Below are 17,058 nucleotides of genomic sequence, written 5' to 3'. Positions count from 1 at the left end.
TTGTTATTATACATTTTGATCAAAAAGTACAAGTCCACTCTTAACGTCAAGGCCACCTAGTCAGAGTGGGTTCCTAACCTGACACTGGCATAATGCCGGGCGGCGACCACCGCCTCCGAGACACCAAGCCCACCGGGGGAAAGACCCAATGGCCTATAGGGATAAATACTAGATGGATCCATAGGAAGGCACCCCCTAGAGTAGGACTCCCACCTGCTTACTTACACACCCCTTATGCTACCCAATAAAACACACGTCATGGAGTTAATGTGGCAAATCCCATAAAACAGGGGGTAACAGAGTGTGAAGACATTTTAGGGTGAGATTCCTGCTTTATTGGGGGCCATTTTCGGGATGGCTTTCTTATTTACCTCTTTAGGGTCAATTACTTATCAGGAGAATTACTTAGGACTAACCCTTCGCTGGGACAGTTGAACCCACAATCTGACATTGAAATTTTTTGTTGAAACTTTAGATTTTTAGCTTTTATCACTGCTCTTGGTTTTTCGGCCAAAACCATAACCTGTAGGAGTCAGATTTTGGGACGGGGACGGGGTCATAGCTAAGGTCAACGATCTGTGTCGGCAATTTCATGGGCCATTTATATCAATTTTATCCTCTAAACCAGGTGTCCCCATCCGAATCCTCAAGGACCTCCAACATTCCAGATATTTTCAGTTCCTCCATTGGAAAAGAACAGGGATAATTATCCTGGACTGTTAGTGGCCTTGAGGACCGGGTTGGGGGACCCCGGGTTTAGAGGATAAAATTGATATAAATGGCCCATGAAATCGCCGATTCAGATCGTTGACCTTGAGGCACGGCGACACGAACATAGGCTTCAGAGGGGTCGGGTAAAGAATACTTTTAGGATACTTACGTTGGAGGTCACTGGCTGGGGGCGCCCAATATTTAGGGTACTGCGTAGGAGCGTTGCTTGCTGTGTTGTACGCCAGATGATGTGCAGAGAGGAGTGTGTGTGCGACAAAGTGTTGTGTGAATTAATGTGCATCTAGTCCCAGGAAGTCGCCCTTTTGCTTTATCAGCCCCTCACATCACCCACAATGCAGCCGCCACCTGCACCCTGACAATATCCTCTGCGCTGCATCTAACTTTCACAGGAATTAAAGGAGAGGAGCACTAGAATACTTCTACCTCCAAATAGCTATGGCAGTGGTCTCCTAACTGTGGCCCTCCAGATGTTGCAAAGACGAGTGGTCTCCAAAGTGTGGATCTCAAGATGTTGCAAAACTACAACTTCCAGCATGCCCGGACAGCCGTTGGCTGTCCGGGCATGCTGGAAATTGTAGTTTTGCAACATCTGGAGGTCCACGGTTCGAAGACTACTGATATATAGCGTATACCTTAGTTATTTGTCCTGTTATTTATGTACAATTAGGTTAAGGGGGCTTGGAGGAGAGACATCTTGGGAGTCGGACGCTTTATAAAGGCTTTATCCAGGAAAAAACTTTTTTTTTTATATGTCAACTGGCCCCAGAAAGTTAAACAAATTTGTAAATTACTTCTATTAAAAATTCTTAATCCTTTCAGTACTTATGAGCTGATGAAGTTGAGTTGTTCTTTTCTGTCTAAGTGCTCTCTGATGACACCTGTCTCGGGAACCGTCCAGTTTAGAAGCAAATCCCCATAGCAAACTCTTCAGTTCCCGAGACAAGCAGAGATGTCAGCAGAGAGCACTGTTGCCAGAGAGAAAACAACAACTCAACTTCAGCAGCTGATAATTATTGAAAGGATTAAGATTTTTTAATAGAAATAATTTACAAATCTGTTTAACTTTCTGGAGCCAGTTGATATAAAATAATTTTTTTTCCTGGAACACCCCTTTAATAAATGCAATGAAGTAGAAGGATCAGTATAAGCAATCTTGTCATAGCTTATAACAGTCCCCTTAAAAAATAAATAAATAAAAACAAATAAAAAATGTTAAAAAGAAAAAAAATTATATAGATACACATTTATTTATCTTTTAACATTTTCAATGTATTTATTTAGTATTTATTTATTTATGTTTAAGTGCCTATAGGGGACCATTATAAGCAATGACAAGATTGCTTATACTGATATATAAATATCAGTATAAGCAATCTTGTCATTGCTTATAATGGTCCCCTATAGGCACTTAAACATAAATACTAAATAAATAAATCAAAATGTTAAAAGATAAATATGTATCTATATAATTTTTTTTTATCTTTTAACATTTTTGATTTATTTATTTAGTATTTATTTATGTTTAAGTGCCTATGGGGGACCATTATAAGCAATGATAAGATTGCTTATACTGATTACATATATACTCATATTCATATATCTCCCCTAATAAGAATTAGAATTGGTGGCGATTTTTCAAATAAATAAAATTAAATAAATCTAGTTATTTCTGCATACTGAATGTCTTGAACTATTCCATTATCCAGCAAGGCCGACAGCGCAAAAATCCTATTAATCCTCTTAAAAAAGGAAATCAAAAAGTCACCTAAAAATAGTACCAACAAAAACTACAGATCACTGCGGAAATAATGAGCCCTCACACATCCCTGTAGACAGAAAAATGGGGGAAAAAAATACAGTGGCCGAAACTTGGCAATTTTAAGTAGATATTAATAATTTTTGGGGTTTTTTAAAGTTTTTTTTTTAAAGTTTTCTTTTTTTTTTTTTAAATAAAAAGCTAAATAAATTGGTTAAAACTGTAAATCGCACTGACCCACAGAATGAAGATAACTTGCCAGTTTTACCGTGAAGTGCTCATACAAGCCCTAAGAAGTGCACTGAGATGCGTGAAACGGCTGTCGCCCGGTCTGTGTCCAGACCACATGTGTTACAATAAAGCAACCGATTGTAAAGAAAGTCTGTTTATTGGATTTATACTTATTGTTATAATGTAATGACATAAATATACGGGGAAACCTGAATAATTTGTGGGATCAAATAAAAAATAAAAAATTAGAATTTTGCAGGTTTTAGGTTTCATGCAGTGCAGAACTGACACGTTCTGTTCATTCTGCGATTAGCATGATTACTGATACCAAATTTAGATTTATTTTTTGTCCCCTCATCCTGAGAGAGGGGACCCCTCCAGGAATGAAGGGGTTACAGGAGCTCGATGTGATGTGGCATTCTCCCAGCAGTGTAGGTGTGCGCCACTCCACCGCCATCACATACAACAACTGTAGGAAGTGGTTGTGGTTACGTGAACAGACCTGACGCCACATTCCTGCAATATGTTCATCATGGCGGTACTGTACATTCAGCTACATAAATACATATATAATTATATACAGTATATACCCAGGTTATACCAGCATGGTCCATATACCTATATACAGGAGATATATAACTTATACCAGCTGTACATATATATTATATACAGTATATACCCAGGTTATACCAGCATGGTCCATATCCCTATATACAGGAGATGTATAACTTATACCAGCTGTACATATATAATTATATACAGTATATACCCAGGTTATACCAGCATGGTCCATATACCTATATACAGGAGATATATAACTTATACCAGCTGTACATATATATTATATACAGTATATACCCAGGTTATACCAGCATGGTCCATATCACTATATACAGGAGATATATAACTTATACCAGCTGTACATATATATTATATACAGTATATACCAGGTTATACCAGCATGGTCCATATCCCTATATACAGGAGATATATAACTTATACCAGCTGTACATATATATTATATACAGTATATACCCAGGTTATACCAGCATGGTCCATATCACTATATACAGGAGATATATAACTTATACCAGCTGTACATATATATTATACACAGTATATACCAGGTTATACCAGCATGGTCCATATCCCTATATACAGGAGATATATAACTTATACCAGCTGTACATATATATTATATACAGTATATACCAGGTTATACCAGCATGGTCCATATCCCTATATACAGGAGATATATAACTTATACCAGCTGTACATATATATTATATACAGTATATACCAGGTTATACCAGCATGGTCCATATCACTATATACAGGAGATATATAACTTATACCAGCTGTACATATATATTATATACAGTATATACCAGGTTATACCAGCATGGTCCATATCACTATATACAGGAGATATATAACTTATACCAGCTGTACATATATATTATATACAGTATATACCCCTATAATAATGTCTGATCACTGTATGGCGGTATTATGTTATGACTGGGATATTTTTGCCCTGTGTGAGCCCAGTATGAGGTCCCCTGACTTCACCATCGATGGGGCTCGGGATGATGAGAAGTCACATAGGTTTTGCTGATTATTTTCTCAGTTTTGCGCTGAGAACGGAAACATGGGGCTGGAAGCCGAGTGCAGAGACTGAGCCCAGGATGTGAGTCACCCGCTGCAGCGTTGTGGTGACATAATACCGCCTAATGTGGTCTCCACACAAGGTCGGATACATAAATGTGTCCTATATTGGGGCTCATATTAGACTACAGCAGTGTTTCCCAACCAGTGTGCCTCCAGCTGTGGCAAAACTACAACTCCCAGCATACTGGGAGTTGTAGTTTTGCCACAGCTGGAGGCACACTGGAGATTATTGGTCTATGGTGTGATCATCTGCAGGGAATTTGTGCCATGCATGACTTTCTGGGGTTATGTCGCCATCTAGTGCACAGGTTGAACATGTATATAAGACAACTTAAAAAAAAAACTATAAAAGACTGTAAATAAAGAAGAAGAAAAAACCTGTATTGCCACTTTACCAACAATTTAATCCTAATCCCCTTTATGTTTGAGAACACCCCCTAAAGTCCATGAATACAAGTGTCAATGCAAATTTGTATAAGCTCCACCCCTTTCATAGACAAATGACCTACAGTGAATCCTCCTGAGAAGACCACCCCTTTGGGAAGGTCATCACCATCTGTCAGTATTGCGTCACGTCATTGGAGCTAAGAGAGTAAGAGGCGGAGCATCTCCAGCACTAGGGACATGAAATAGGAAGATATGCTGTGGACCAATTAAGAGATGGGGGGCAGATAAGAAATGAGGAACCATTCTTGGGACCAGAACTAAGATGGGGAGTCATACTGAGGAACAGTGCTGAAATCAGGAGCCATGAGGGGGACACATACTATAGATCAGGAATGTGATAGGGAGCCATGCTGGGAACCAGGAATGAGATGGGGAACCATGCTGAGGACCAGGAAGGAGATGGGGAACCATGCTGGGGACTAGGAATGAGATGGGGAGCCATGCTGGGGACCAGGAATGAGATGGGGAGCCATGCTGGGGACCAGGAATAAGATGGGGAACCATGCTGAGGACCAGGAAGGAGATGGCGAACCATGCTGAGGACCAGGAAGGAGATGGCGAACCATGCTGAGGACTGGGAATGATATTCAGAGCAATGCTGTAGACTAGGAAAGGGAGGGGGAGCCATGCTGGGGACTAGTAATGAGATGGGGAGCCATGCTGAGGACAAGGAATGAGATGGGGAGCCATGCTGTAGACTAGAAATAAGATGGGGAGCCATGCTGGGGACTAGGAATGAGATGGGGAGCCATGCTGGGTACTGGGAATGACATGGGGAGCCATGCTGGGGACTAGGAATGAGATGGGGAGCCATGCTGGGTACTGTGAATGACATGGGGAGCCATGCTGGGGACTAGGAATGAGATGGGGAGCCATGCTGGGGACTAGGAATGAGATGGGGAGCCATGCTGGGTACTGTGAATGACATGGGGAGCCATGCTGGGGACTAGGAATGAGATGGGGAGCCATTCTGGGGACTAGAAATGAGATGGGAAGCCATGCTGGGTACCGGGAATGAGATGTGGAGCTATACTGGGGCCCGGGAATGAGATGGGGAGCCATGCTGGGGGCCGGGAATGAGATGGGGAGCCATGCTGGGGACAGGGAAAAAGATGGGTAGCCATTCTGGGGGCTAGGAATGAGCTGGGGAGCCGTGCTGGGGACTAGGAATGAGATGGGGAGCCGTGCTGGGGACTAGGAATGAGATGGGGAGCCATGCTGGGGACCGGGAATGAGATGGGAAGCCATGCTGGGGACTAGGAATGAGATGGGGAGCCATGCTGGGGACCGGTAATGAGATGGGAAGCCATGCTGGGGACCGGGAATGAGATGGGGAGCCATGCTGGGGACCGGGAATGAGATGGGGAGCCATGCTGGGGACCAGGAATGAGATGGGGAGCCATGATGGGGACTGGGAATGAGATGGGGAGCCATGCTGGGGACTAGGAATGAGATGGGGAGTCATGCTGGTGACTAGGAATGAGATGGGGAGCCATGCTGGGGACTAGGAATGAGATGGGGAGCCGTGCTGGGAACTAGGAATGAGATGGGGAGCCATGCTGGGGACTAGGAATGAGATGGGGAGCCATGCTGGGGACTAGGAATGAGATGGGGAGCCATGCTGGGAACTAGGAATGAGATGGGGAGCCGTGCTGGGGACTAGGAATGAGATGGGGAGCCGTGCTGGGGACTAGGAATGAGATGGGGAGCCGTGCTGGGGACTAGGAATGAGATGGGGAGCCATGCTGGGGACTAGGAATGAGATGGGGAGCCATGCTGGGGACTAGGAATGAGATGGGGAGCCATGTTGGGGACTAGTAATGAGATGGGGAGCCATGCTGGGGACTAGGAATGAGATGGGGAGCCATGCTGGGGACTAGGAATGAGATGGGGAGCCATGCTGGGGACTAGGAATGAGATGGGGAGCCATGCTGGGGGCTAGGAATGAGATGGGGAGCCATGCTGGGGACCATCAATGACATGGGGATCCATGCTGGGGACTAGGAATGAGATGGGGAGCCATGCTGGGGACTAGGAATGAGATGGGGAGCCGTGCTGGGGACTAGGAATGAGATGGGGAGCCATGCTGGGGACTAGGAATGAGATGGGGAGCCATGCTGGGGACTAGGAATGAGATGGGGAGCCATGCTGGGGACTAGGAATGAGATGGGGAGCCATGCTGGGGACTAGGAATGAGATGGGGAGCCATGCTGGGGACTAGGAATGAGATGGGGAGTCATGCTGGGGACTAGGAATGAATGAGTGGGTGCATCATTTTGGAGGAAAAGTAATTTCACACATGAAACAAAACAGGATTTTTGTCTCTTCGTTGTATTGTGCCCTATACAAGTTTGCGGACTCCATCAGACACTATAACCAGGATTCTGTATATGATTTGCTTTGGGAGGACCACCCCTACTTTGTGTAAATATCAGGCAGCTGCTATGGGCCCTTGGAGAAAGGGGCTCAGTCTTGCTTGGTCGATCCCCCTTGAGCACCTGTGTAGGTGAAGTGGCTCAAGGGCCCCTCATGGTCAAGTAGAGGGAAAAGTCCCTCCAGCACAATAACAGTGCCCCCTATATTGGGGGTTGACATATAAATAATGGGAGATAATTCTGACCCTATAAATATGTTAATGATTAATAAGGAAAATTGAGGGGCAAAGAGGAGCATAACTGAGAAATGTTCAGGGCAGGAGATGGCGGAATAATCCCAAGGAAAATAAAACCAAAAGTCGTAATTTATCAGAAGGAAACGTTTATTGGAAAAATCTGACTCCACATTTTATATACATAGAGGGTGAATCCGGCAGAATAACATCACAAAATAACCCAGAGAGGAAATGGTTAATATCTGAGAAAACAAATAGGATACAATTATGAAACAGATTTAACAAGAAATATTCATTTATATTCAGCATATGGGTAAGATGAGGTTAAAGGGGTACTCCACTGGCCAGCGCTCAGAACGTAATGTTCCAAACGCTGTTTTCACGCCACAGGGGTCAGCCACGCCCCTCGTGATGTCACGGTCGTCACGCCCCTTCCCATAGACTTACATTGAGGGGGTGTGACATCACGAGGGGACGTAGCCGACCCCTACAGCGCGAAAACAGTGTTGGGAACATTAAGTTCCGAACGCTGGCCAGTGGAGTACCCCTTTAACTTTTACTGCTCTAGATCACCACTAGGTGGAGCTTTAGAGTATCCCACTACAGGCCTCTGGGTGTAATTGCTTCTGCCTTTGTCTTGCTCCATGATATGTTTGACCTGAATAGCACACCAAGTGGTCAAGAGAAGTATTACAGGTAAATGTCTCATTTCCCACCACAGTGACTTATGAGGAGGGTCTTCTTAGGGCCATGACATTCCATTTTTGATATTGTATTTTTTAATGGTAATAAATGTATTGAAAAACATTTTAAAGAAGCACTCCGTTTTTTTTTTTTTCCCCAGATCATGCACATTCACCATCACTAGTCCTTCAGCAGAGCTGATCCAGTTATAGCTTTAGTTGCTGTAACTGGGTCATGTGATCACCAGACTGAACCACACAAAATCACAGTTCTTAATGTGTTAGAGGAAGTGGACAGTGCTGTGAACTACGGAATGACAATCACCTAGGAGATCCCTCTGGAGCTCTATCTGTATACTGCTGCTATCTCTATGGGGTCAGGATATATAGTATTTATACACTTCCACTCCAGCTCTATCTGTATACTGCTGCTCTCTCTAAGTAATCAGGATATATAGTAGTTATACACCTCCCCGAGGCTGTGTTCACATATTGGCCCTTATTTACTAAGAGTGTTGTGTAGGTTTCTTTGTCGGTTTTAATTCCCTACAATTTTATTTTCCACAGTATTTATTAAGGTTTCCCTACATTTTCCTTTTTTACACCTGCTCTGATCTGTCGGGTTTTCCTCGGCTCAAATCCACCACATTTTCTGTGGAAACCTTAGTAAATATGTTGGGTTTTTGTGAAAATATCAGGGACACGGCCCTTTTTGTAGCCACTCCAACTTCCCCGCCAACCACGCCCCTTTTTGTAGCCACTCCAACTTCCCCGCCAACCACGCCCCTTTTTGTAGCCACTCCAACTTCCCCGCCAACCACGCCCCTTTTTGTGGCCACTCCAACTTTCCCCGCCAACCACGCCCCTTTTTGTGGCCACTCCAACTTTCCCCGCCAACCACGCCCCTTTTTGTGGCCACTCCAACTTTCCCCGCCAACCACGCCCCTTTTTGTGGCCACTCCAACTTTCCCCGCCAACCACGCCCCTTTTTGTAGCCACTCCAACTTTCCCCGCCGACCACGCCCCTTTTTCGGGTTCTCTCAGTAAAATGGAGAGTTAGTCCGGTTTTTTTTTTCTCAATTCTGACAGAATATCTGGCGCAATGCACCAGAAACTGGCGCGCCACCTCCCAAAACATGTGGGGTTTGCAATAGTAAACGAGGGCCACTGTGTTCCTTGGCTGCAATTTTCAAAATTGCTACAAAAACTTTGCTACCAAAACTGTGCAAATTAATGTAAAAATCTGTAGTTTCTTGGAAAACTGCAACAAAAGCAGCCAAAGTGCAGTAAAAATACGAAGTGCGAACAAAAAAAGCCTAAAGACCTAACGAAAAAACAAAAAACAAACACACAAAATGGGGGAGAGTTTCATTTTTCAGGGGACATTTTTAAAAATGAAAGAAGCGATCTGATTGGTTGCTATGGGCAACTGCTCCACTCTTCACAGGTTTTGATACATCTCCCCAATGTATACGGAGCAGGCTCAGCTCCTCAGCCTGCTCCACACACCCTTCATGGCATCTCTTCTTATATCTTGTGGCTCCTTAAATGGATCTGTCAGCAGATAGGTGTGAATAATGTCCTAACTAGGACTAATCATCGGGACTCCGAGCATACCTTCTATCACCATAGTTTTTTCCAGTGCAGAGATATAAGCATTTTAATTAACATATAAATAAGGCTCGTTAGTCCAGGGGGCGTTCCACAGTACTGCGAGGGTCCAGGTAAGTCCAGGTCAGGTCCCATTTATTACCACCCACTGGCCCACTAGAGAAGAGGACATGGGGGGAGATTTATCAAAACCTGTGCAGAGGAAGAGTGGTGCAGTTGCCCATAGCAACCAATCAGATTGCTTCTTTCATTTTCCACAGGCCTCTTTAGAGGCCTGTGGAAAATGAAAGAAGCAATCTGATTGGTTGCTATGGGCAACTGCACCACTCTTCCTCTGCACAGGTTTTGATAAATCTCCCCCTGTGGAAAATGAAAGAAGCGATCTGATTGGTTGCTATGGGCAACTGCACCACTCTTCCTCTGCACAGGTTTTGATAAATCTCCCCCTGTGGAAAATGAAAGAAGCGATCTGATTGGTTGCTATGGGCAACTGCACCACTCTTCCTCTGCACAGGTTTTGATAAATCTCCCCCATGGTCTGGACTTACCTGGACTCCTGCCATGCTGGGAAACACCCCATGGACACTTAAAGGGTGTACTCCACTGCTTCAGCATCCGGAACATTTTGTGACAGCATGACCCCTGCTGCCCACACCCAGCATTCGGAACAAAATGTTCCGAAAACTAGGGCAGTGGAGTACCCCTTTAAGCTCATTTTGCATAATAACAAAGAGGCTTATATCTTGGTGCTCACAGGTCGCCATTAAAAAGGAACACTCTAGGTAAAACCAATACACTGTGCTATGCATGTCTGGGGGATGGGGCAGGGCATGACTTCTGTGTTGGGTTTTCTTTCAATCTGTGTCATGCACCGCCCCTTTACAGAGTATATTTCACCTAGAGTGTTCCTTTAAAAGGACATCTGCAGCGGTACAAACACTTATCCCCTATCCTCAAGATAGGGGATAAGTGTTTGATCGCGGGGGGTCCGAACGCTGGGGCCCCCGGCGATCTCCTGTACGGGGCCGCGGCTCTCCCGTGCAGGGGTGTGCCAGCCGCAGCATGACGTTGCGGCCGGCACGCCTACTCCATACATCTCTATGGGAGAGGCGGGGAGGCAGCATTCGTGCCTCCCCGCATCCCCCATAGAACTGTATGGGGACAGGGAGGAGACGGGGCGTTACCGTCGACCTCTAGGTCGACGCTACGTCACCATGGGCGCTAATGCCGGTGCTGCGTTAGGGAGATTGAAGGGGGTCCCAGCGGTCGGACCCCCCGCGATCAAACACTTATCCCCTATCCTGTGGATAGGGGATAAGTGTAATTCCGCTGCAGTTGTCCTTAAAATAAGTGCTTACCATTTTATGACTAATCTTAGCTCCTGATTCTCACCCAACCATCCCGCCATACCAGAAACATAGCATAAAGAGGCTCGGTGAAGGTGGCGGTGAAGGTGTGCAGATGTTTGATAGGCTCACACAGCTGGTAGAAGGACAGCCGCCCAGCCTCGTAGTCCAGGTACACTCCCAGTCTCTGAAGCAAGGACTCTGTCTCTAGTCTAATCTCCTTTGCTCCGTGAGATACCAGATAATCCTTCTGACACAAACGCAGACACCAGGATTTGTTGTTCTGCCCGATACCCGACAGGTCTCCCTTCCGGTCCATGCTGGGATAAGCCAACCCAACCCTCCAGTTCCCCAGTTCACTAGTCTCCACTTCCCAGTAATTCTGGCCGGAGGTGAAACTCTGAAAACTCAGAACCTGACAGTAGTTTTTAAATCTCTGAGGAGTTTTCGTCCAGATCGGGGTCTTTGACCATGTTGCGCTCTTCAGGTCTCCAGACACGGCCACATCAACCGCCGCCGTCTTGATGTCCAGCAGTAAGTTTTGGACACTGAAGCTTTGTTTTACATCAGTCACAATACCAGATAAAGCCGACTGTAGACTCAATGAGATGAGTACTTCATCCAGATCACCTACACCCTGGAGCCTTCTACCATGTTCTTCAGTAATCTCAGGTCTCCCAAAGTCCTTCCCTTGTAGGACAGTGAGTGGTTCCATCACCTGGCACAGCTCCTCTATCTGAGCCATCTTTCTGGACAGCTCCTCCTTCTTTATCTCCAGTTGCTGGATCAGGTCAGTGACTGAGAGTGACAACTTATCCCTCTGTCTGGAGATGTCACTTAAGACGCGTTCTTCTAGAGCTTGGAGCTGAGCCCTGATATCCTTAAATAGCACCGTAACCCTTGATGTCTCGCTGACGGCCTTCTCCTGGACTCCCCTCTTGTGATCTTGTAAAGTCTGGACGCTCTTTTCGGTCTCTTCGTGTTTCGAGGTCAGTTTCTCCAGAACTTTTCTCAGTTTTTCTTTCTTCTTCTCCGACGCCTCTTTGAGGAGCTCCACCTGATGTCCTCTATGTTCTCCAAAAACGCAGCATGACACGCAGATGCAGGTGGCGTCTTTACAGCAGTAATACTTCAGCATCTCCCGGTGGGTGGCACATTTTCTGCCGTCGATGGCATTGGTGGGTTCAGTCAAGACGTGATCAGTGGATTTGCTGTGAACGCCCAAGTGGACGCTGCACAGAGACGCTTCACACATCAGACAGGTCTTGACTGCTGGGATGGAGGAGTGGACACAGTAGGTGCAGAAGATCCCCGCCACCTTAGTCTCTGGTTGTGTTGACCGGAAATGTTCCACAATGTTACAGAGTTTCATGTTTCTTCTCAATGCTGGCTGCTTCTGGTACTCTGCGCGGCATTCTGGGCAGGTGTAAACTCCACCGCTGTCCTGCCTATCCATCACCGTGCGGATACACAACTTACAGAAGCTATGGCCACATCTTAGAGTTACCGGCTCTGTGTAGATATTGAGACAGATGGAGCAGTTCAGCTCGTCCTTCAGATCTGCAGTCGCCATTGCGTCCAGCAGGAGTGGGAGCAGAGAGGCAGCAGTGCCGAGTGTGCAGTGTAGACTTCACCTGTCGATGGCATGTCATCCCCAGCGCCCTGCACGTCTCAGCTGTTCTGTCCGCTTATAACACTCTGCTCAACCTTCCAGCACCCAGGACGAATCTGATCCCCCTCCTGAGCGTCCTGTCCCCACAACAAACCATCCAAGGTTACTGGGCCAAATGGCCAAAAATAAAACCACTACTTATCTGCTCTTGAGTGATTCCCAACGAGGCTGGTGTGATGGCGTTCAGGGTGGAACACCTGCTTAGTGATAAGTCAATACAGAGAACTGTGATGGCAGGCCGGCAGCCATATTGATGGTCACCAAAATATTTAAGAACATCACGGGGAGGAGGACTAGATAGATATGTATGTATATATATTTTTTTTTATTTTTTTTATTATTACTATTTTTTTTTAGGGGGGGGGGGGGAAGCACGTAGAAAGAGATCTCACTGCCAGGAGCTGGAATTCTGAGTAAACCTTGTGGTCAGCAGGCGGGGAGGACGCGGAGGTAGGATTACAAGCTATTCTTGGTGCTCATAAAAAGGTGAGGGCCAAAATAGACGGCGGAATGTACAGTAACCCTACAACTATCCCCCGTCCTCCCTGAGGAGTTATGAGAGACGTCACTCAAAGGTTTAAGGGGGAGAGACCCTAATAGCAAAGGAAGTATATAATATATTATGTTTTTTTATATATATTATGCTGTTATATTACATTATATTTATTAGATTGTTATATTATGTTATATAAATTATAGTATCAAATATATAGTATGAGGTTTTATTATATATTATGTTATATTATATATTCTATTATGTTATATATCACGGTATAATAAATATGCTTTATTCTATATTATGCTGTTATATTACATATAATGTTTTATTAAATCATATTTATTAGATTAGGTTATATAAATCGTGGTATAAAATAATTGTATAATGTTTATTATATAACTTTTTAATTATATATAATGTTATATTATATAATATATTCTGTATTCTAAAATATTATAAACTTTTTATATGTCGTACAACTTGGCAAAACATAAATCCTTCTATTAAAAACTTCATTAAAAATTGTATTTCCTTTTATAAAAAGAAAAAAGACCACTAGGGGTCCTCATACCATCCAGAACACAATCCTCTCCAGCTGCATCATCATCTTTGTCCCAGCTGAAGCACAAGCATGGACAAAATCCAGGAAGTGAGGGCAGGACTAGTACTCCTCTGTGCTCACTCCTGTCCTATCAGACTGCAACGTGAAAACAGAGAGGAGGGGCTTACAGAGCCGCCTGCAGTGATTGGATAAAGAGACCAAGCACAGCAGACTCTGGGAGGAAGAGGAGTGATGCAGAGTGAGGACACGCCCCCTACAAAGTACAGAATGACAAACCAAGTGAACAACAGAAAAGGTATTTTTGAAAGAAATATAGGTGCTAGACACATAAATATTAGGATTAGGTACTGAGTAACATATAACTTTTTATTTTTTGTGGGATAAGACAGGTGCGCTTAAAGTGACATCAGGGAAGTTCTGAGAAGCCATTTTTAACATCTGCCTGCCCAGACCAGACCCCCATAAATATAAATATGGGTCCCACATGAATACAGACTCCAGATCAGTCTCCAAATATATACATACCCTTAAAAACTAATACAAAATCCAGATCAGACCCCATAAATAATTAGACTCCCAAATTAATGCAGACCCCGGAGGATCAGACCCCCTAGATACAGACCCTGAATCAAAGCAAAATTATGTACATATTACAAACCAGATTCACTAAATAAATACAGATCCTGAACTAATGCAGACCCCAGACTAGACTCTGCAAAGACCCTTTAAAACTAACACAGACCCTTAGACCAGACCCTCAAGATCAGTGTTTCCCCAATTAGGGTGCCTCCAGCTGTTGTAAAACTACAACTCCAGCATGCCAGGACAGCCTTTGGCACACAGCTGAGGGCACACTAGGAGAACACTGCTCTAAACAGACTCAATATCAGATCCCACAAATATATTCAAACCTCCCACCAGACCCTCTAAACTATTACAGACCCTCTAGATATTTACAGATCCCAAAGAAGACCTCTAAGCCAGTTTTCTCCAACCTGTGTTGGGATTCATAGTGACACCATTATTTCACTGCAGTACAGTATATTATAGATAATAGTGAGTGAACAGTGACACCGTGTGGTCAAAGTCAGAACTACAAACTTAGATACAAAGTTGCAAAACATAAGGTAATTGTTAGCGATGTAATATATGTACACAGTGACTCCACCAGCAGAATAGTGAGTACAGCTCTGGGGTATAATACAGGATATAACTCAGGATCAGAACAGGATAAGTAATGTAATGTACACCGTGACCTCACCAGCAGAATAGTGAGTACAGCTCTGGTGTATAATACAGGATATTACTCAGGATCAGTAAAGGATAAGTAATGTAATGTATGTACACAGTGACCTCACCAGCAGAATAGTGAGTACAGCTCTGGAGTATAATACAGGATATTACTCAGGATCAGTAAAGGATAAGTAATGTAATATATGTACACAGTGACCTCACCAGCAGAATAGTGAGTACAGCTCTGGAGTATAATACAGGATATTACTCAGGATCAGTACAGGATAAGTAATGTAATGTATGTACACAGTGACCTCACCAGCAGAATAGTGAGTACAGCTCCGGTGTATAATACAGGATATAACTCAGGATCAGTACAGGATAAGTAATGTATATACACAGTGACCTCACCAGCAGAATAGTGAGTGCAGCTCTGGGGTATAATACAGGATATAACTCAGGGTCAGTACAGGATAAGTAATATAATGTATGTACACAGTGACCTCACCAGCAGAATAGTGAGTACAGCTCTGGAGTATAATACAGGATATAACTCAGGATCAGTACAGGATAAGTAATATAATGTATGTACACAGTGACCTCACCAGCAGAATAGTGAGTACAGCTCTGGAGTATAATACAGGATATAACTCAGGATCAGTACAGGATAAGTAATGTAATGTATGTACACAGTGACCCCACCAGCAGAATAGTGAGTACAGCTCTGGGGTATAATACAGGATATAACTCAGGATCAGTACAGGATAAGTAATGTAATGTATGTACACAGTGACCTCACCAGCAGAATAGTGAGTACAGCTCTGGGGTATAATACAGGATATAACTCAGGATCAGTACAGGATAAGTAATGTAATGTATGTACACAGTGACCTCACCAGCAGAATAGTGAGTGCAGATCTGGGGTATAATACAGGATATAACTCAGGATCAGTACAGGATAAGTAATGTAATGTATGTACACAGTGACCTCACCAGCAGAATAGTGAGTGCAGCTCTGGGGTATAATACAGGATATAACTCAGGGTCAGTACAGGATAAGTAATGTAATGTATGTACACAGTGACCTCACCAGCAGAATAGTGAGTACAGCTCTGGGGTATAATACAGGATATAACTCAGGATCAGTACAGGATAAGTAATATAATGTATGTACACAGTGACCTCACCAGCAGAATAGTGAGTACAGCTCTGGAGTATAATACAGGATATAACTCAGGATCAGTACAGGATAAGTAATGTAATGTATGTACACAGTGACCCCACCAGCAGAATAGTGAGTACAGCTCTGGGGTATAATACAGGATATAACTCAGGATAAGTAATGTAATGTATGTACACAGTGACCTCACCAGCAGAATAGTGAGTACAGCTCTGGGGTATAATACAGGATATAACTCAGGATCAGTACAGGATAAGTAATGTAATGTATGTACACAGTGACCTCACCAGCAGAATAGTGAGTGCAGATCTGGGGTATAATACAGGATATAACTCAGGATCAGTACAGGATAAGTAATGTAATGTATGTACACAGTGACCTCACCAGCAGAATAGTGAGTGCAGCTCTGGGGTATAATACAGGATATAACTCAGGGTCAGTACAGGATAAGTAATGTAATGTATGTACACAGTGACCTCACCAGCAGAATAGTGAGTACAGCTCTGGGGTATAATACAGGATATAACTCAGGATCAGTACAGGATAAGTAATATAATGTATGTACACAGTGACCTCACCAGCAGAATAGTGAGTACAGCTCTGGAGTATAATACAGGATATAACTCAGGATCAGTACAGGATAAGTAATGTAATGTATGTACACAGTGACCCCACCAGCAGAATAGTGAGTACAGCTCTGGGGTATAATACAGGATATAACTCAGGATCAGTACAGGATAAGTAATGTAATGTATGTACACAGTGACCTCACCAGCAGAATAGTGAGTACAGCTCTGGGGTATAATACAGGATATAACTCAGGA

General features: G+C 44.0%; 2 protein-coding genes across 2 annotated transcripts in view; both read right to left on the bottom strand.

The window, feature by feature from the left end:
• LOC130284272 (uncharacterized) overlaps positions 1 to 971 on the bottom strand; it is a 33,959-nt gene extending 32,988 nt beyond the window's left edge. Inside the window, exon 1 of the mRNA XM_056534472.1 lies at positions 881 to 971. The gene's annotated coding sequence lies outside the window, so the exon portion shown is untranslated. The remainder of the gene's footprint in view (positions 1 to 880) is intronic.
• Positions 972 to 11,116: 10,145 nt separating this feature from the next.
• LOC130284069 (E3 ubiquitin/ISG15 ligase TRIM25-like) lies at positions 11,117 to 15,722 on the bottom strand. Its single transcript, XM_056534021.1, has 2 exons — positions 15,713 to 15,722; positions 11,117 to 12,681 (listed from the first exon to the last, which is right to left on the bottom strand). The coding sequence occupies exon 2, from the start codon at positions 12,659 to 12,661 to the stop codon at positions 11,117 to 11,119; it is 1,545 nt and encodes a 514-aa protein (XP_056389996.1). The 5' UTR covers positions 12,662 to 12,681; positions 15,713 to 15,722.
• Positions 15,723 to 17,058: the final 1,336 nt, after the last annotated feature.

This window comes from Hyla sarda, chromosome 8 (genome assembly GCF_029499605.1).
Source record: "Hyla sarda isolate aHylSar1 chromosome 8, aHylSar1.hap1, whole genome shotgun sequence".
NCBI lineage: Eukaryota > Metazoa > Chordata > Amphibia > Anura > Hylidae > Hyla > Hyla sarda.
Note: the sequence above shows the minus strand (reverse complement) of the source record. Positions and strands in the feature narration are given on the sequence as shown.